Below are 21,669 nucleotides of genomic sequence, written 5' to 3'. Positions count from 1 at the left end.
CATCAATCATGAATGAGAAGCATCAATCAGTTTTTCGTTGCGACACTTTAGTTGTTCATTGATTGCTCTCTCATATGTGCCTTGACCGTGGGCCTTCAGCAGACCGAGTAACCCCTTGCTCGAACCGGCGCTCAAGCTGGCGACCTCGGGGTCTCGAACCTGGGTCCTCCGCATCCCAGTCCGACACTATCCACTGCACCACCGCCTGGTCAGGCGGAACATTCAATGGATTTTTTAAAATTAACACTTTTATGTATCATGAGTATATTGAAAACTTGCAAAAATTCTTGTTAAACAGCAAGATTTTACCAAAGCAAATACCGCAGTTAATTTTAAGAAACATTTTTAATATAGTAAGTCAACAAGGAACTGAACCAGATTCAGGATTGAAATAACGTAGTACTCCATGAAGCTATCAGAGCCAGATCTTTCACCTCAGTCTAAGAAGGAAAACATAAAAGTATCATCAGTAAAATTCAAAGAAATATCAAAGCAACACTCACATACTTAATAAATCCAGCATTCAAAGAAACTAGAATGTAACAATGTGGGAAAACCACAACTAGAATCAGCTCAGAGAGAAGATTAAGTGATCATACCCTGGTCAAAGCCAACACTGAAGCAATGGCAGTACCAGGTCAGACTAGACTTCACTCATCATCGCATCATTGCAATTCACCTCCTCGTATTATCTAAGAGAGTATATTCACTTCCCAAAAAACTTAGGTTTACCTATGAGAAAAATAAAGGTTTCTTTTTATATAAGTTTAAGCTGCAACCATGGGCTTCCAATAAATATTTAATCTTCCACTATGCTTTGGTTTAAAAAATATATATATATATTTTTTTAGCCCAAACACCATTCATGATAAAATCTCAGGGATGCCTATGAAGAAATTTATAGTCGACTGTAGTTCTAAAGCAAAAGCTTTAGAAAAGATTTTCTACTAAATTCCTTTCTAAAGTAAACTCCGGTTCATTTAATATATGTTTTGATTTACAATTCTGCTGCACAAAAAGATAAAAGGTAATCATAAATTTTTATACCAGAATCTTGTATCTTAAGAGTCCAAGACCCAGAGAGGCCATTATTTGCCAAAGGTCTATAGCAAATTAACAGCAGGACTGTAAAGAGAACTGAGGTCTGATTCCAGATTTATATATTTCCACGATCAGCTAAATATAAGGTTTATTACATTTTTCTCCAGGGCATGAGCAAGATAAAGGAAGCAAGATAAAGCCTGGGTAATTCACAACCTGAATGATTAATTTCTGAATGAAATTGCTGATTGCATTCATTTATTCTAAATGGCACCTGGTGATATACAAATGCTACATGGAAAAGTACTAGGATCACATGTCACCCTTCCCAGCTTTTCAGCATGGTATTGTCAGTATCTAAAAATTCTGGAGACACCACATGTTTCCTTCAGCCATCTGTAAATGCCAATAAGTTGATAGCCCATAAAACTGACAAGTGTTGGTCTTACGTTTGCCATTTAGCAGCTGAGCTCCATAAAGAGGGGGAAACTAACAAAGGGCCTGCTTTACAGGGGTTATTCTTGGCCTTCATCTTATCACACAAGCACACTTTTCTAATTTTCTTCCTTAGTACACTTTGCTCCATCTGAAATGCCTTCCCGACCCCTTTCAATCCGGAAAACTAATTATGGTTTATTGAGGGAAGCCTAACTATATTTTGAAAACCTTACTCAAATGTCACCTGTTCTGTTAAGTGGTTCCTAGCCCCCTCCGTCAGCCCCTCCCCTGACTCCCACAGCACATTTTCCCACTACTGCACGCATCACACGCTAATTATTCACGTCCCCCACCTCCCAGTCTGTCCCATCACAGTTCCTAAAGAATCAGGACTGTGTCTTCCTGGCCTCTGCATCCATTATACTCAGAATTGGGCAGAGGAGGAGACTCAATGAATGAGCGTTTAACTCAGTCAGTGCACGGCCCTCCCTACTAAATCCTAAAATCCTAGAATCCAAAAGCATTAGAACAATTTATAAAACCAACTTACCTCCAACGTTTCATGTAGGTAAGGACCACTGATTGCTCAAGCATCTCTAAACCCTCCTTCCTCAGCTTCTACCTCAGGACGCTCGGCAGGGCGCCCTGCGCAGGACAACTCGTGCTTACACACAGTGGACCATCAAAAATAAATAATACGGTCCAAACCTTACCAATTTCAAGAAAGACTGAGAAAAGCCATCCTTGCAGGGAAACACGATTAAGGCCGGAGCCAGGGCTCACACCAATAACCAAGGCCGGAGTCCTAAGCCCTCTTTCGGAACTCCTAAACTAAGGCTCCCACATCCTACTTTCAGGAGGCTTGCCCAGGCCTGGGATGGAGCCGATTCCCACCCTTACAGTCCCTAGGAAACCGGTTCTCCTCCGCCTCGCGGCCCCGGCGACGTTCCACGACTCAGTGAGGCTTTCCCGGGACAACCAATCCCGCGGCGGCCAGGGGGTCACGTGGGTCACAGCTAGCAGCTGGGCTGGTGCAAGGAGTAGCCAATCGGAGGGCGGGGCGAATGTCATGGGTGGAGCGGGCGGCAGGGCGGGACCTTCTTTTCCGTCGCTTCTTTGCGTGGTGGGCTGAGTGTTTAGGGTTAGGGCTGTCGTTTTTATAGCCTTAGAGCAGTTGCCGCCCTCCCTCGGACCTCAGGACTACTGTTATCCCAAGTGGTTTTTGTCAGTGCCCTGTTTCACAACTGGAAAAGGGCATCTGGGGCAGTTGTGGGTTTAGGGGAAGAAGTATTGATGAGTGATCCAATATTGTTTATTGCACTTGTCCGATTCTCGCGTAAGGGCTAGGGGTTGTGATGAACTTAAGATGAATGTGTCCCTCTCCGTCCGGGAGGGGAACTGATTGACTAGTCTCGCTCTTGGAGGCTTCCTGAATAAGCAAGAGGTGCCACAAGAAAAGTGCAGCTAAATATCAAAGAAGTGTGAGGAGATCAGAAAGGCCTCCTGGAAGAGGTGGCACTTGATCTGCGTATTGAATGACGAGTAGAGTTTGAGAATTAGGAAATTCTGGAAGAAGGAATAATTTAATTACTGAATTAAACGAGAAAACAAGGGGGAGGTGACTAAATTTGGGTAAAGTTGAAACGTGTAGTGTTCCTCAAAAATTGAGTTAGAAACTTAATAGAGATGTCCTCCAGCATAGAAACAAACCATCAAAGGCCCTGGCTGATTGGCTCAGCATTAGAGCCTCAGCCGGTCGAGTGGAAGTCCCAGATTCGATTCCAGCCAGGGCACACAGGAGAAGCGCCCATTTGCTTCTCCACCCTTCTCTTCTCCTTTCTCTCTGTCTCTCTCTTCCCCTTCCGCAGCCAAGGCTCCATTGGCGCAAAGTTGGCCCTGGTGCTAAGGATGGCTCCATGGCCCCAGCCTCAGGCGCTAAAATGGCTCTGACTGCAACAGAGCAAGGCCAGGGATAGGGGGAGCGTGGCTCCCTGGTGGGTATGCTAGGTGGATCCCCTTTGGGCGTATGTGGGAGTCTGTCTCTCCGCCTCCTCACTTCTCACTTCAGAAAAATAAAATTTAAAAGTCAAAACCCAGACTTACTGAGTCAGATATTCTGGCTTGAGAGCCCAGTATGCATATGTGTGTTTTTTGTTTCTTTAAAGATTGTATTTATTGCCCTGGCTGGATAGTTCTGTTGATTGGAGCATCATCCCAATATACAGAGGTTGTTGGTTTGATCCCAAGTCAGGGCACATACAGGAATAGATCGATGTTTCTGTCTCTCTAAAATTATTTTTTTAATTTTTATTTATTTATTTATTTTTTGCATTTTTCCGAAGCTGGAAATGGGGAGGCAGTCAGACTCCCGCATATGCCTGACCGGGATCCACCCGGCATGCCCACCAGGGGGCGATGCTCTGCCCCTCTGGGGCATTGCTCTGTTGCATCCAGAGCCATTCTAGCACCTGAGGCAGAAGCCACAGAGCCATCCTCAGCGCCCGGGCTATCTTTGCTCCAATGGAGCCTCGGCTGTGGGAGGGGAAGAGAGAGACAGAGAGAAAGGAGAGGGGGAGGGGTGGAGAAGCAGATGGGCGCTTCTCCTGTGTGCCCTGGCTGGGAATCGAACCCGGGTCTCCTGCACGCCAGGCCGACGCTCTACCACTAAGCCAACTGGCCAGGGCCCTAAAATTAAATTTAAAAAAATTAATTGTATTTATTGATTTTAGAGGAGAGAGAGAAAATGTGTGTCTGAGGGGTGGGGGGCGGGGTAAGAACAGGAAGAATCAACTCATAGTTGTTTCTCATATATGCCTTAACTGGGCAGGCTCAGAGTTTCAAACCAGCGACCTCAACATTCCAGGTTGACATTTTGTCTGCTGTGCCACCACAGGTCAGGCAAGTTGAGTGCACTGTTCATATATAAATATATATTTCTTCAGAGTGGCACTAGAGAGTAGTGATCATGGATATGACTATATTTGTAAGCATTATACTCAGTTTTCCCATATGTAAAAAAGGAATAACAGTACCTACTTCACAGAGCTGTTAGATGAATTGATTGACAACAATGCCTATACATAAAATGCAGACTGATGTTATTGTATATGTTGTATTACATTGAGTTGTTTGATACATGTTTATCCTCTATAGGTTATAAACAGGACATGTATCATTATTCTAGCTAACAGAAAAGATACAGAGCAGAATGATAGTAAATTGAAATCAGGTAGACAGGGGTTCAAGTACAAGCTCTGCTACTTATAGGTGTGTAACCCCAATCTTTACTTCCCTGAACTCAGTTTCTTAATTTATAAGATGGTAAAAATAATGTATGTCTTACAACCTGTTACGAGGACAATACGAGGTAATTATAGTTGACCATCTGGTACAACCAAGATTATTTACCCAGCAAAGGTATCATTTATAATCGAAGGACAGATGAAGAGCTTACAAGACAAGAAAAGCTAAAGGAGTTCATCACCACCAAACCAGTATTACAAGGAATGTTAAAGAGTTGTCTTTAAGCAGAAGAAGAAAATAATAATAATAATAATAATAATAATAATAATAAATGGCCATAAAATAATGAAATCTTGCCATTTGCAACAGCATGTATGAACAGAGGGAATTATGCCAAGTGAAATAGGTCAGAGAAAGATAAATACCATATGATTTCAGCAATGTGTGGAATCTAAAGAACAGTATAAACAAACAAACAAAACAGAAATACTCATCGATACAAGCAACAAGCTGATGATTGTCAGTGGGGAGGAGGATTGGGGGACTGAGCACATAAGGTAAAGTTATGAAATAGTCATGGGAATGTAAAGTACAACATAGGAAATATAGTCAATAATAGTGTAATAATTATGTATGCTGCCAGTTGGGTACTGAAAATACCAGAGGGAACACTTTGTAAAGTATATGACTGTCTAACCACTATGGTACACCTGAAACCAATACAAAATAATATTGAATGTAATTGGAAAAAAATTAAACTGCAGCTTTCAGTGTGGACATTCAGAAATGATTTGTAATTAGGCTTTTGAGAGTTGCTTCTCTCCCCACCCACAAATCTGGTTTGGAGTTTATGAGTAGCTAAGGGAGCCTCTAGGAATATTTGCTTATTATCACCATGCCTCCTTTTTTTTTTTTTTTAACCTTTTGGAATACCACAATTTGTTCATAAATTCTAATGTTGGACATATGAGTTGTTTCTAATATTGTTTTGGGGTTGGCAATACAAATAAAGTTTTATGACCATTCATCTATATCTATCTATATATATTGATATATAATATATATATATTTAATTTTATTATTATTTTTTAAGTTGCACATCCTGCCCTGGCTTTTTGGCTCAGTGGTAGAGCATCGGTCCAGCATGTAGATGTCCCAGATTCAGTTCCCATCAGGGTACACAGGAGAAGTGACCATCTGCTTCTCCTCCCTTCCCCTTCCTTTTCTCTCTCTCTTTTTCTCTCTCTTCCCCTCTTGTATCCATGGCTCAATTGGTTCAAGTGAATTGGCTGTTGGCACTGAGGCTGGCTTTCTGGAGCCTCCAACTCAGGCCCTAAAAATAACTGGGTTGCTAAGCAACATCCCTAGATGGGCAGAGCATCCCCAGTAGGGAGATTGCTGGCTGGATCCCAGTCGGGGCACCTGCAGAAGTCTGTCTCTCTGTCTCCCCTCCTCTCATTAAAAAAAAAAAAAAAAAAAAAAAGGTTTCATATCCAGCCCAAAGAAGACAGTCACCAAATGACAGTTTTTAATTTTTATTTATTTATTTATTTATTTATTTATTTTTGTATCTTTCTGAAGCTGGAAAAGGGGAGGCAGTCAGACAGACTGCCGCATGCGCCCGACCGGGATCCACCCGGCACGCCCACCAGGGGTGTTGCTCTGCCCATCCGGGGCGTTGTTCTGTTGTGACCAGAGCCATTCTAGCGCCTGAGGAAGAGGCCATAGAGCCATCCCCAGCGCCCGGGCCATCTTTGCTCCAATGGAGCTTCAGCTGCAGGAGGGAAAGAGAGAGACAGAGAGGAAGGAGAGGGGGAAGGGTGGAAAAGCAGATGGGTGCTTCTCCTGTGTGCCCTGGCCGAGAATCGAACCTGGGACTTCCGCACGCCAGGCCGACGCTCTACCACTGAGCCAACCAGCCAGGGCTGACAGTTTTTATTTTAACATATGGCCCCAGAGCATAGCACCAGGTTTCTAGCACAGTAAGTGCTTATAATTGATTATTAAATGGAAAGCTGACATTATATGCCAGGCAACATTCTAAGCTCTCACAAGAACTGCACGGAGAAGGCACTATCATTATCTCCAACACACAGAAGGAATATGAGGCTTAGATTAGTTTAAACAATATCTCAAAACTATAAAGTGTTTGAGTTATGGTTTCAACACCTTAGATGCTCAAATGAAAGTTAGGAGACTTATCCAGAGTTAGGTGGTGTGGCATGGTAGAATTTGCATCATTGTTCTTGGTCACTATGTTCTCTGTAGTCTTCGAATTATCTCTGTGAATGAATTGAGGTTGATATTTGTCAGTTTGCGCCTAGTGAGCACAAAGGTTGTGCTGTAACTATGTCTGCTGATAAACTGAAATTCTTAGTTAATAAATATATCTTAAATAAATTGGGGGCTCCAGTTTTTAGCCAGTTGTCAACAGAATGGCCAGATCACTTTCCCAAAACCCAGGAAAAAGCACTGTCCAGGCTAATGATTGTAAGTTACATTGTACCGTGGACATTTGCGTTGAGGGATCAGAACCAGATGTGAGATCCTCCCTAGTGTGATAACCTAACTATATATAAATATATGTGTATATATATAAATATATAAACTATATATAAATATATATAACTATATATAAATAGCTATTTATAGCCAGGGGACTTAACTAAGGAACTCTGAGGAGGGAAGAGAAACTCTCTTTGCTCATCTTTCACATTATCGCTCCTCCTCCTGGTATGGTTCCTTATAATTCTTTGAAGAAGGGTAAGAAGGAAACAATCTGCTTCCTGGTTCCCTGCCCAAATAAGGTTCTTCCTGTTGACCTGGAAGAAAAAGGGGAGATACTTAGCGATTTCTGATTTTGAAGACTCAAAAAATTGAAAGGCTGAATCCCAAATTTAAAAGGCAGTGAAAAGAGTAGGAATATTTGTGTTAAACAAATCCAGCTTTGAACTCCAGCCCTTCCATTTACTGGCCATGTAATCTCAATTTCTTTTCAGTGTTAAAGTTCCCAGCTTGGTCCTTTGTACCCACATGCACATGTCCAGTAAATGATGGTCATTTTTATCTTTCTTTAAGTCACTTAATATCAGAGGAATTTGAAAGTGAGAATGAAGCTGGGAATTAAGGTCAGTGGTAGAACTAAAGGTGAGACTGGATTTGGAAGTGAATTGATGAAAATAGGTTAAAGCTGAAGCTGAGGGCATGCTTTTGGAGTTAATGGTGTTGCTGTGCCAATTACACATTACACTATCCATTCTACCTCCTATCCTGAAACTCTATTTAGCCACCATGTACAAAGGGTAATGCCAGCAAAGCAGAACTTCATAGAAAGAGTCATCTCAGTTAATTTAAATAAATAAAAACTTAAGGATCTCCAGAAACCCATTTAGAAATATCATTTTGCCCTGGCCAGATAGCTTAGTTGATTAGAGCATCATCACCACACGCGAAGGCTGTTCAATCCCCAGTCTGGGCACATACAAGAATCAACTAATGGCCTGACCAGGCGGTTGCGCAGTGGATAGAGCGTCGGACTGGGATGCAGAGGACCCAAGTTTGAGATTCCGAGGTCGCCAGCTTGAGCGTGGGCTCATCTGGTTTGAGCGAAGCTCACCAACTTGGACCCAAGGTTGTTGGCTTCAGCAGGGGGTTACTCGGTCTGCTGAAGGCCCACGGTCAAGGCACATATGAGAAAGCAATAGATGAACAACTAAGGTGTCACAACAAAAAACTGATGATGCTTCTCATCTCTCTCTGTTCCTGTCTGTCTGTCCCTATCTGTACCTCTCTCTGACTCTCTGTCTATTAAAAAAGAAGAAGAATCAACTAATGAATGCATAAATAAGTGGAACAACAAAATCGATGGTTTATTTATTTTTCTCTCTCTCTCTAAGTTTCTCTCCAGATAGATAATCCAGGATAATCTTCCCACCCCAAAATTCTCACTTAATCACATCTGCAAAGGCCCTTTGTTATAAAGGCCTAATGTTATAAAGTAACATTAACAGGTTAGTAGCAATAATAAGTGGTGGCCATTATAGCCTACTTTAAGAAGCTTTATCTAATTTATCCCTTTTGTTCTCTCTAAAACTCAATCAATAAATAAAAAGATTTAAAAAAAACACATGTTATTTCATCATAAAAAAATTGAAGTAGTAACACAGAACTGTTTGATGGTTCAATTCAGAGGGAGACAAGCATATTATTTTCCTGTGATCACTATTACAAATGACCACAAACTTGGTTGCTTAAAAAACAGAAATTTATTTTCTCACAGCTAGACGTTTGACCTCAGTTTTATTGGGCAGAATTCAAAGTGTTGGCAGGGCTGTGCTTGCTGCCAACTATTGGAGAGGTAGGAGCTGTAGTAGAGAATCCATTCCTGCCTCTTCCAGCTTCCAGGGGCTGCCACATTTCTTCACTTGAGGCCACAGCACCCCAATCTCTGCCTCTGTGGCAGTGGTAGTCAACCTGGTCCCTACCACCCAGTAGTGGGCATTCCAGCTTTCATGGTGGGCGGTAGCGGAGCAACCAAAGTATAAATAAAAAGATTTAACTATATAGTAAGTTGTTTTATAAAGATTTATTCTGCCAAACTTAGCGAAAATCCAACATAAAGTACTTGGTAAGTAATTATTATTATATGCTTTAACTTGCTGTAACTCTGCTTTATAAACTTTATAAAGTTAGTTCCCTACTTTATAAATCACCATTACTGTGGAGCCGGTAGGCAGTTAGAAAATGTTACTACTAACAGAGATACAAAAGTGGGCGGTAAGTATAAAAAGGTTGACTACCCCTGGTCTATAGGTCACACACTGCCTCCTCTTTTGTGTGTATCAAATCTCCCTCTGCCTCTCTCTTATGAGGACATTTGTGATTGGATCTAGGGCCCATCCAGATAATCCAGGATAATCTTCCCACCCCAAAATTCTCACTTAATCACATCTGCAAAGGCCCTTTTTACTTATAAAGTAACATTAACAGGTTAGTAGCAATAATAAGTGGTGGCCATTATAGCCTACTTTAAAAAGCTTTATCTAATTTAACCAGCATTTCCAAATGAGATAACTGTCTCTCATTTGTTTATTTATTTTTTAAATATAAAACAATTCATATTCATTGACCATTTAATAAATACAAAAAAAGGTTTTTTTTAAAGAAAAAGAAAATTAGACCCTGGCTGGTTGGCTCAGTGGTACAGTGTCAGCCTGGCATGTGGATGTCTCAGGTTCAATTCCAGTCAAGGCACACAGGAGAAGCGACAATCTGCTTCTCCACCCCTTCCCCTCCCTTTCTCTCTTTCTCTTTCTCTTTCTCTCTCTCTCTCTCTCTCTTCCTCTCCCACAGCTATGGTTCGATTGGTTTGAGCACATCAGCCTGGGCACTGAGGATGGCTTGATGGAGCCTCTGCCTCAGGCACTAAAAATAGCTCAATTGCAAGCATAGCCCAGATGGACAGAGCATTGGCCCCAGACTAGAGTCACCGGTTGGATCCCAGTCTGGGAACATGCAGTAATCTGTCTCTCTATCTCCTCTCCCCTCAACTTGGAAAAGAAGGGGGGGTGGAATTAAGTGAAAACCATCTGTAGTCCTCTCACCCGGACAGTCAGCTTCATCAGAGATCATTTTCCTAGGTTAGGTCTTATGCCCAACAAAAAGGCAGAATAGAAAAAAGAGAATAAAAGTAAATACAATGAAACAATCAATTCAGAAGGTAATGGAATAGGTTAATATTGCTCATAATGCATATGTATAGAGCCCCTTAATTTAAAATGAAGGTAGAGCTTTGAAATGAAATTAACCAAGAAAGGAGGTACTTATAGGATGTATGGAAATGATGTCCAGTCCCACAGAGGTGGGAAGTTTAGCTTTGGCCCCTCACTTGAAAAAAATTCTGAACCTTCTCATTACTACCCAATTCACTCCCAGAAGTCAGACCCCAGCCTGCTAATCTGCCCTGTCATAGGCTTTTCTTGAGTCCTTATCAGCCTTCCTCAGAGGGTCAATGTTATGAAGACTGGGGGAGTTCCTTCTCCTCCCAGGCTGATATCAAAGGGCAACAGGGACTGCGACAGAAAGCAAACATTCAGACCAAAGCCAGATGTGGAACTGAAGCAGCAAGAGGGGAAGCAAGAGTATCAGGTAAAAAAAAAAAGTTTTAATTTTAAAAACCTCATTCATCTTATCATAGGTATAGTTTATGTCTGAGGACATGAAGTGCTTGGTAAAATAGTAGCTAAGGAGAAACCTATAAAGGAAAATGAGTGAGAAATTTTGGGGAAAGTGGAAAGGCTATTTATATGGAGCTGGAATCTCAGAAACCATTGTATTTACCACTGTTGTTATCAGCACTGGGAGTCATGATAGTACAGGTCTGCTAGTTCAAAAGCAGATTTGTCCTGTGACTCCCAGCAGGTGGAAATTATAGGGAGACAAGTTACTGTTGAAAATGAGGACCTGTCAGAAAATAGAAAGGACTAATTTGATAGGTAATTAATAACTCATCACTGGAGCTGTTTAAGCAGTTGCTGGAAAGCAATTTGATGGGAGTTGGGAATATTATACAGAGGATTTATGAATCAAATGGATGTTTGTATCTAAAGATCATTAAAGTCCCAACACTTCGTGGTTTTATGATATGAATAGAATATTAACCAGAAGTTTCTCTAAAGAACCAGATATTTATATTTACCTATAGGAGATGCTCACATATGAGAATAAAATTCATCGTGTTGATTCTGGTTCACCTGGCATAAGTGGGAAGGCAACCAAGAACAAATTATGGCAGAGGAGGGTATATGTCCCTATTGAATGCCTGCTTTTTCCCTCTTGGTGGATACAAACAACATCCACACGGCCTCTGCTTTGCAAAGATTACACAGAAGAAATGGGTTCTCTTCTTCTAGAGGAAGAATTTTTATTTGGGTTAGTGTACATTTTATTTTGCTGTTAGCAAAAGCTAAGGGAGCTACATCTGAAATATTTGCTTCAGAGCCCTAATTTCTATTTAGATGGCTATTCTATGACCTATGAAGCAAAAGGAGATTGTCTGTGGTTTAATAACTATATCCCAAAGGTTCATATTCGTTTTCAAGTCCTAAAAGTTCCCACATCACAGGGCAGAACTATTAGGAGGGCAGAAAACACCTGCTCCTGTATCACACTGTAGAAAAAGAAATGTACTGTTAGAAGAGTGTTTGAAGAGATCAAAAGAATTCTGCATTTGGGATCAAGTGACAGTCTTTTAGGAGTAGAATACAGTTTTTAAAAATGTATAAAATAGCAAATAAAGAATACCAGATTTTAAGCTTGTTTTTATAATAAGATATCTACATCACATACACTATCAAACTGTACTACCTTAGTTTTCTATTACCCTCTTCCTTCCCCCTTTGAATTTTAAATAGGAACATCTTCTGATTTCTAATTCTACCTATTCTCTAATAACATACCTTGGCTTCTGTGCCAACTTATGCCTTTTTTTAAACCAATGACTTTTATAATATCTGGGCTCACTGATAGAACTTACTGATTTTAAATAAAAAGTGGCTAAAAATTTTAGCACTATAAGCTTTTCATTATGGCAAAATATTAAGGATTTACCTTTAACTACACCCATTCATGCTGGAAAGCCTAAGGATCTTGATGAAGTTGTTAGAAAACAGTGATATCAAAGACCATTGCACTGTTAAAATGTATGTCCAATAATTAATAGCCCTGAAGAAAAGATTGTAACCTCTGGAATTCTTGTTAATATAAAAACAATATTTCTGCCCTGCTTATTTATTGGAACCACTTTCTATTATTGTTTTGAGCACAGAGGGTTGTTAAGATGGATGGTCTCCAGACCAATACGGAAATGCTCTATCCTGAGATAATTGTGGAAGTGGGCACAGTGACTTTTGGAGAAGAGAACAGGAAGAAGATGACCAATAACTATTTGAAAAGAACTGAGAATTCTAAAATCATCCAAGCTACATGTGCACTGTTAAATTCTGGAGGGGGTGTGATCAAAGCAAAGATTGATGATAAAACCTACAGTTATCGATGCCATGGGCTGGGACAGGATCTGGAAACTTCTTTTCAAAAGCTCCTTCCTTCGGGTTCACAGAAATACCTTGACTATATGCAGCAGGGGCACAATCTCCTGATTTTTGTGAAGTCGTGGAGCCCAGATGTTTTCAGCCTCCCCCTAAGGATTTGCAGCTTGCGTTCCAATTTATATCAGAGAGATGTGACTTCCGCTATAAACCTGAGTGCAACCAGCGCCCTGGAACTTCTCAGACAGAAGCAGTTTAAAGCCCAAAGAGGAAGACCGAGGGTGAAGGAGCTGCATTCTGAGAAAGTTCTCGACAGAAACATTCAGGAAGAGGAAGATATGAGGACGTCTGCCTCAGAATTTCTTAAAAAGGACAAACTCATGTATAAAGAGAAACTCAACTTTACTGAGTCAACACATGTTGAGCTTAAAAGGTTCACTACCAAAAAGATTGTCCCTAGGATTAAAGAAATGCTGCCTCATTACATTTCTGCATTTGCCAACACCCGTGGAGGATACCTCATCATTGGGGTAGATGACAGGAGCAAAGAAGTGTTTGGATGTAAGAAAGAAAAAGTGAATCCTGACTTGTTAAAAAAGGAAATAGAAAACTGCATAGAAAAGTTGCCTGTGTTCCACTTCTGCCGTGAGAAGCCAAAGGTGAATTTCACTATCAAAATCTTGGATGTATACCAAAAAGACGTCCTGTATGGTTACGTCTGTGTGGTTCAAGTGGAGCCCTTCTGCTGTGTAGTATTCACAGAGGCCCCAGATTCCTGGATCATGAAGGACAGTTCTGTCACAAGGTTGACAGCAGAGCACTGGGTGGCCATGATGCTGGACATGCAGCCAGGTAAGGCAGGATAGAAGTCATTGTTCAGTCAGCAGGGAGGAAGCCTTCTCTGCCTTCCGGGGATCTTTACTCAGATATTTTACTTAAAGAACAGAAAGCTGTTTTTCTTTAAAATATTCTCCCATTACATGATACTTATTCTAATATTTTTAGTTCAAAGAAACAAAATACAAACTCTTCCAAGTCAAGAAATGCTTGGAATTTAGTCTACTTTGGGAAGGTTATAGCTATAATTATAGTTTTATAGCTATAGTATACCATCAGCCATGGATTAGTGATAGTTCCTTTTTATGCATTGTAAAAGCCTGTTGAAAAAAAATTTTCAGGCTGTTATTCCTAGTCAAAAGCATTTGTCAGTAGTCTCAGTCTAAAGATAGTGTTTCAGAGAAACACTGTTTAAGAATGACTCTTCATGAATTCTTTCAAGGGAAGCTTGCTGACAATTTTGAATTGTTTCAGTAACATTGGGAGCTAATGCCTTAATCGCTGGGCTTGGGGCACCACCAAGTGGGGAAGAGCTGACGCAAAAGGAGATGCTGGGGTGGGGGGGGAATCCTTCTAGTGTTTTCACTTCCCTTACAGTTTTGCTCAGAATCATTCCTGGTGATTTCTAAGCAATTCGTAGAGAACTTACAACCTGAACAAAGCTTATCAGTTTCCTTCATGGTTAATATGTTCCAAATTTGATAAAAGAAGTGACTTTATTGAATTATTCTTGCTTTTCTCCTAAATTTGTTTGAGTTTACACACACACCTACACACACACACACCCCAAACCAGAGAGCCTGCCATTTTCTATTCCATCTAAGCCTTGGATGAGGACTTAAACAACTACAGCAATATAAAAAATAAAATCTATATTGTGCTTGCCCTGGCCCGGAGGTTCAGTGGATAAACACCATCCTGGCACACCAATGTTGTGGGTTTGATCCCCGGTCAGAGCACATACAAAAAGAAATCAATGAGTGTATAACTATGGAACAACTAAGCAAAACAATGAGTTGATGCTTCTCTCTCTTTCTCCTTTCCCCTCTCTCCCTTCCTCACTTCTCTTTCTCTCTCTCCCCGGTGGAAAAATTACATATATATTGTGCTTAACTTTTTCTGACCCTGTCCCCTCTAGAAGCCGTTTCCTCTTAGAAATGGCCTGGAATCAGAATATTAAAGTGCGAAGGAACCTTAGGGATCACCCCACCCTGACATGAGAGAGAGGTGAAATGACTCACCCAAGATGAGTCACCCGGTGACTCAGAAGATTCACAGCCCTGCAGGAAGGAGTTCTCAGACTTCCTTTCCTAACACACATGAACCGTCTGAAGCGTAGAAAGTGTGAGAGCAGCTCAGGCACAATGCTAATCACACATCAACAGTAGGAAGGACAGTTAAAAAGTTCTTTTTCTTTTTCCTCTGAAACAACTCTCCATGTATTTATTTGTTTAGCCCCTTCCAGTGTGGCCTCAGACCACAGCCTTCCCCTGACTTCACCAGCTTCATCTGCACTCAGAGGCCCACCGTGTCCCACAAAGGTCCTGGAATTCAAGGGGCTTCTACAGCAACGTTTCTTTCCAGGTATTTCTTTCTTGATTTCAGCTGAGAGGACTAGTGTTTTTTCTAAAATTGCGTCGAGAGGAATTGATAGCTGTTAGCCCAAATTTTTCTCCTCGGAGAGAAAGGCAAATGTAGGACTTGGCAGACATGATAGTCCTAAAATAATGTACACGGCTAACTCTTGTTTCCCAGTCATCTCACACAATATTTCTGTGTGCTTGTGGGCTTCCAGTCATATATGGCTTTTGTTTCCTAAATTAGAAAGAGTTTAGGAATTATCCTAAATTCCTTGGGTCTATACCACAAGAGAATTGTTCCCTGGCTTTCCAATGCAGAGGGTGAGCCCTGGGGTTTGAGAGCAGAGCTTCTCAACCTTGGCACTATGACACGTGGGTTAGGTAACTCTTTGTTGAGGGGGCTGCCCTGGGAATTGCAGGATGTTTCCCACCATTCCTGGCCTCTACCCTCCAGATTCCATTAGCACTCCTCCCACTGTGACAATCAAAAAATTTCCAGACATTACCATATGCCCCAGCCCAGGGAGGGGGTCAAAATTGCCACATGTTAAGAATCATTGTTTTGAAGGAAAGTTCTTAGTTCCCCCAAAGTATCAGGTTCACACACACACACACACACACACACACACACACACACACCCTTAACAAGAAGAAGTGACTCCCTAAAGGTAATGGACAATTTGGGGTTGAGGAGACAGCGCTAGGAAGCTGTGAAGACCCCTCCCTCACTGCCCTCCCCTGAATGAGAGCTGCGTACAGTGAGAACTTCATAGCGTTGACCTGTGAAGCGGGGGTGCTTTCTCTGCAGACAGGGAAACCTGAAGTTCCATGGCCAGACTCATTTCTTCCTGTGGTGTTGAAGGGATATTTACAAAATGCTTCTGTACATCTTTAGTAACTTCTATTCCTTGACTTTTCAGTGACACAGGAAGAGATACAATTTAAACCAGAATCCCTCTGTAAGAAGCTATTCTCAGATCATAAAGAACTGGAGGAATTAATGAAGACGCAGATCCGTCCTTATTCTCAGGGGATTGTGATATTTTCAAGAAGCTGGGCTAGTGATGTTGGCTTAAAGAAAGAGCAGAATGTCCTGTGTGACGCTCTCCTAATAACAGTGAACAGCCCCCCGGTACTCTATACAATCTTAAGACACCCCAGTGGGACTGAAGGGCCTGCATATGCCCGAAACACCGCGTTTCAGTTAAAGCAGAAACTGGGAATTATTGGTGGTTACACAGGGAAAGTGTGTGTCATTCCGAGACTGATGCACCTGTCTGACACACAGTATACACCCTGTGAAATCCCTGTGCACTACCCCCAATCCTACCAGCTTGCTAATGAGGAGGAAATGGAAGACTTGTTGCAGGCCCTTGTGGTGGTCTTGCTGTGCACTAGATCTCTTCTGAGCGACCAGCTGGGCTGTGAGTTTTTCAACTTGCTCATAGCAGAGCAGAGTGAGTTGCTTTCAGAGAGCCTTCAGGAGACACGAGAATTGTTCATCCACTGCTTTCCAGGAACCAGGAAGACAGCCCTGGCCATAAAGATCATGGAGAAAATTAGGGAACTATTCCATTGCAAGCCAAAAGAGATCCTCTATGTGTGTGAACACGACTCCTTAAAGGATTATGTGGCGTAAGTGTTTCAGTAACTAAGCACAATAAATATATTTAGTCAGTCTTTTCAACAGCATCACAAAAATAATTTGCATTTTTAAAGATTTTGGAATGCCTTCAGTGCATAAGTGCCAGAGCCCAAACACTTCCAGTGACCACGTCATTGAGCTATAAGTGAGTACTTCGCTCCTTTCAGGCTTCGACGCCACATCACCAATTAGCCAAGTGTGCATAACTCTAAACTGATATAACTAGAAACATTTTTTCCACAATTTGTGGCCTTAAATTTAAGAGAACTAGAAATGAACCTATCTTGCTTTAAATAAAGATTTTGCTTGATATTTTATACTTTAACATCATAGGATATTTCAGTTAATTAGACATTCTACCTGATAGAAACTTAAATTTAAATACCATTTGATATTATTTATAAAATATTTTCATCTGTTTGACTTGTTCTGAATCAATCATTTTAGAAAACATGCAAATTTATTTCTGATTTAAATTTTTTAGCTTCAATTTAGTAAAAGAAATTGGGCCCTCGTTGGTTGGCTCAGCGACAGATCATCAGCCTGGCGTGGGAAAGTCCTGGGTTTGATTCCCGGTCAGGGCACACAGAAGGGATGACCATCTGCTTCTCCACCCCCTCCTCTACCTTCTCTCTCTCTCTCTCCTCTTCCCACAGCCATGGCTTGAATGGTTCAAGTAAGTTGGCCCTGGGTGCTGAGGATGGCTCCATGGCCTTTCCTCAGGCACTAAAATAGCTCTTTGCCAGGCAATGGAGCCACAGCCCAGATAGGTAGAGCATCGCCCCATAAAGGCCTTGCCAGGTGGATCCTGGTCAGGGTGCATCCAGGAATCTGTCTCTCTGCCTCCCTGCCTCTCACTTAAAAAAATTGTTTTTGGTATTTTTGTTTTTGTAATTTAGCGAATGAGAGCAAACATTATAATTATTGGTTTGGTTTACTTATTTATTCAACAAACCTTTTAGAGCACCAGGTATATGCTAGGTACTGTGTAGATTTAGTGTTAGTGGAAAAAAGCATATCAAAAACTTATCCATAAAGCCCAGTAAGGTGGATAGTAAGGGGGACCAAAATTAAATAAGTAATATGTATATTTGTGAAAACATGATAATAAAGATATGCTTATCTTGTCTTTCTTTCTTTTTTTTTTTTTTTTTTTTAGTGAGAGGCAGAGACAGACTCCCTCATGTGCCCTGAGCAACCAGGATCCACCCCGCAAGCCCACTAGGGAGCGATGCTCTGCCCATCTGGGGCGCTGCTTCGGTGTAACCAGAGCCATTTCTTTTTTTTTTTTTTCATTTTTCTGAAGCTGGAAACAGGGAGAGACAGTCAGACAGACTCCCGCATGCGCCCGACCGGGATCCACCCGGCACGCCCACCAGGGGCGACGCTCTGCCCACCAGGGGGCGATGCTCTGCCCATCCTGGGCGTCGCCATGTTGCGACCAGAGCCACTCTAGCGCCTGAGGCAGAGGCCACAGAGCCATCCCCAGCGCCCGGGCCATCTTTGCTCCAATGGAGCCTTGGCTGCGGGAGGGGAAGAGAGAGACAGAGAGGAAAGCGCGGCGGAGGGGTGGAGAAGCAAATGGGCGCTTCTCCTGTGTGCCCTGGCCGGGAATCGAACCCGGGTCCTCCGCACGCTAGGCCGACGCTCTACCGCTGAGCCAACTGGCCAGGGCTAGAGCCATTTCTTTAGCAACTAAAGCAGAGGCCATGGAGCCATCCTCAGGGCTCAGGGCCAACTCGCTCTAATCAAGCATGGCTGCAGGAGGGAGAAAAAAAGAGAGAGAGAAGTGAGAGGGGGAGAAGTGGAGAAGCAGATGGTCACTTCTCCTGTGTGCCCTGACTGGGAATCGAACCCAGGACATCCACATACCAGGCTGATGCTCTATCACTGAGCCAACAGGCCAGGGCCAAGTATGCTTACCTATGTTGAACAAATACTCCTTAGGAAAGAGATCACTGGGGACACTCTCACAAAGGCAGTAGAGAAAGTGAATATAATGAGGGCTTTTTAGGCAAAGGGGACAGCAGGTGCGAGGCATGGAGACACTTAGAGAATCAGAGGGTCAGTCTGACTGGAGCAGTGGGGGGTATGGGAATGTAGTAGGTGATACAGTTGAAAAGGAGGCAGATGCTATATTATGAAAGATTGTAAATTGTGGTATGGTTAAGTTCTTTATTATGCTTTATGGGTAAGTTTAAAAATACCCCAGTCAAAAGGCAAATTCAACTCAACAAGTATCTATTGAACCCCAAAGTGAGGAGGATACAGAGAATGGCTGAGAATCGGTGCTTTTCTGCAAGAAGTCTATACAGTCCAAATGGGGAGAGAAGAACATGAATAGTTATGATTCAAGGCATAGGGCCGTGATGGCGAACCTATGACACGCGTGTCAGCACTGATACATGTAGCCATTTTTGATGACACACGTCATTTTTGATGACAGAGAAGTATGAGGCCGCATGCCGAGAAGGATGTTTTATCCTCGGCTCCTACATGGCCAGGTGCAGTAGCCGAGGATAAAACATTTGCTGTAGTGTAGACACTCTGTGCCGGAGGTCTGCAGGCCAAAACAACAGAACTCCCTCACGGAGCGTCTAGTTCTGTGACTTCTGGTTAGGCCGTTTTTCTCGAAGTGACACACCACCCAAGTTATGCTCGGTTTTTTGGCGAATTTTGACACACCAAGCTCAAAAGATTGCCCATCACTGGCACAGGGAGTAAAAAGCCCAGGGACCGCATGGGTAAAATCAGGAAATCTGTAGCGTGAGTGATATTACCTGGAGCCAAATAAGAGGAGGCAACCATCAGACTTGGTTTTTTCTCCCCTCCTGTAATTTGTTCCTCCTCTGATATGCTAAAAACATACTGTAAAGGAAAACTGAACAGGCCCTGGCCAGGTAGCTAAATTGATTAGAACATCTTCCCAATATGCCAGGATTGCTGGGTTTGATCCCCAATCGGGGCACATACAAAAAGTAACCAATGAATGCACAACTAAGTAAAACAACAAATCAATGTTTCCTTCTCTCTCTGTCTTTCACCCTTTCTCTCTCTCTCTCTCTCTCTCTCTCTCACACACACACACACTCTCTCTCTCTCTCTCTCTCAAATCAACCAATTTTTTTTTTAAAAAGAAAATTGAACGAAGTGAACAGGATCATAGCCCTGTGGATTTATCACCCTACTTGACATGTCTTGGAACTCAGCAACCTCTTGCTGCTTTCTTTCCAAAATCTAGAGACTTCTGGTTTTGTACTACAAGTTGGTAGGGAAATAGGATTTTCTTTGGAGAAATTTGTATTCACTCATACATCTTTTGCATATAAAAATTATGATATGCTTCTAAGTGTCTGATATCTAGCTCTAAAAAAGAGAGAAAGTAAAGAAAGGATAGTAATAAATGTCAATTACTTTTTGAAGGAGCTTGTCTTCAGAGATTGTCAAGTAGCAGAAATGGACTACTAATAGAACTAAGAAAGTTTCCAGCCTGGATTTATTTCAAAAGTTTCAATGCAGATTTAACTAAACAACCTTGAAGAGTAGGGTTTGCAATTACATATTCTCCGTGTCAGGTAACTTGTAAGTAGAGCAGTTTTGTAGCACTCAGTAGACAATTGAATCAATGAATCAACATCCAAATGAGAACTAGCCTCTGGTTCCAATGCAGAGAGTAATGAGTGCATGGTGTTTGCTGAAACCCTATTCTCTCTTTCATCCTTATAGCCAACAAATCACCTGCCAAGCTGTAACCCGGAAAACCTTCATGCGAGGGGAGTTCCTAAAGATTAAACACATAGTGATGGATGAGACTGAGAATTTCTGCAGTAAGTATGGTGATTGGTACATGAAGGCTAAGAGTATCACCCATTCAAAGGTGAGGGGAGCCAGAAGTGAAAACCTTCACCACGGGGTTCTTTGGCTTTTCCTGGACCCTTTCCAAGTCCATCATGCTGATGTCAATGGCCTTCCCCCTCCATCTGCCCAGTTTCCTCGTAAGACAATCACCAAAGGGATCCACCGTTCTCTGGAAATAGCAATGGTCATGAAACAAGAAATGAAGAAGATCAAAGAAAATCCTCTCTCCCACAAGTCCCTGGACACACTGGCATTGTTCAGGGAAGCTGCTTATGAGGAATCACTGTGTGCTCAGGCTCTTCCTGGGGTGTATGCGACAGAGACTAACCTGACAATAGAGCAGGTTGCAGAATACGTGGCAGAGAGATGTCACAGCCTGTTCCAAAGTGGCTATTTGCCCAAAGATGTAGCAATCCTGTGCAGGACAGAGGAGGACAGAGGACGCTATGAGCTTGCGCTGCTAAAAGCAATGGCATTAATTGAGACCCACGGAGCAACAGGAGTTGTGTTCAGCCAGGCGTCTGGAGTTTTGGGGAGTCACATCATTTTAGACAGCGTTCAGCAGTTTTCAGGCCTGGAGAGGAATATCGTGTTTGGGCTTAGTCCAGCATGCACCCCATCAGAGGAAACTCATAAGCTCTATTTTGCTTCAAGAGCGATTAAACACCTCTACCTGCTTTATGAAAAGAGGACAGCGGCTGCTTTCTGAAAATTATTTCAAACAATACAGGAAACCAGAAGGAGCAGAGTCCCTTTTCCCAGGCAGGTGGCAGCTACTCTTTTTCACTTGTTACAAACGAGGAAGTCATGACAGTCCGTATGGCAGAGAGCCACAGAAGTATCTCTTGGGACTGACCCTGCCACTCTATCTGCAGTCACTCTTCACAGTCCACTGCATCTCTCCCTGTCCAATGACAACAGACTTATAATTGATCCCCTGCCTCTGGTTTTCCTAGTCCCATGATGGCGAACCTATGACACG

General features: G+C 42.3%; 1 protein-coding gene, 1 long non-coding RNA gene and 1 other non-coding gene across 3 annotated transcripts; 1 reads left to right on the top strand and 2 right to left on the bottom strand.

Moving 5' to 3' along the window:
* Positions 1–326: 326 nt before the first annotated feature.
* LOC136391961 (uncharacterized) lies at positions 327–2,449 on the bottom strand. Its single transcript, XR_010748901.1, has 2 exons — positions 2,030–2,449; positions 327–440 (listed from the first exon to the last, which is right to left on the bottom strand). It is a non-coding gene; the product is annotated as an uncharacterized lncRNA (long non-coding RNA).
* LOC136396048 (Z30 small nucleolar RNA) lies at positions 570–666 on the bottom strand. The gene has a single exon (XR_010749478.1). It is a non-coding gene; the product is annotated as a Z30 small nucleolar RNA (small nucleolar RNA).
* An 8,380-nt stretch (positions 2,450–10,829) lies between the features above and the next one.
* LOC136393665 (protein SLFN14-like) lies at positions 10,830–21,423 on the top strand. Its single transcript, XM_066366291.1, has 5 exons — positions 10,830–10,869; positions 12,548–13,619; positions 15,060–15,188; positions 16,105–16,819; positions 20,556–21,423. The coding sequence occupies exons 2-5, from the start codon at positions 12,560–12,562 to the stop codon at positions 21,394–21,396; spliced, it is 2,745 nt and encodes a 914-aa protein (XP_066222388.1). The 5' UTR covers positions 10,830–10,869; positions 12,548–12,559; the 3' UTR covers positions 21,397–21,423.
* The last annotated feature ends 246 nt before the right edge of the window (positions 21,424–21,669 follow it).

This window comes from Saccopteryx leptura, chromosome 2 (assembly GCF_036850995.1).
Source record: "Saccopteryx leptura isolate mSacLep1 chromosome 2, mSacLep1_pri_phased_curated, whole genome shotgun sequence".
NCBI classification, from domain to species: Eukaryota; Metazoa; Chordata; class Mammalia; order Chiroptera; family Emballonuridae; genus Saccopteryx; species Saccopteryx leptura.
The sequence above is the reverse complement of the archived record's forward strand: the minus strand, read 5'-3'. Positions and strand labels throughout refer to the sequence as shown.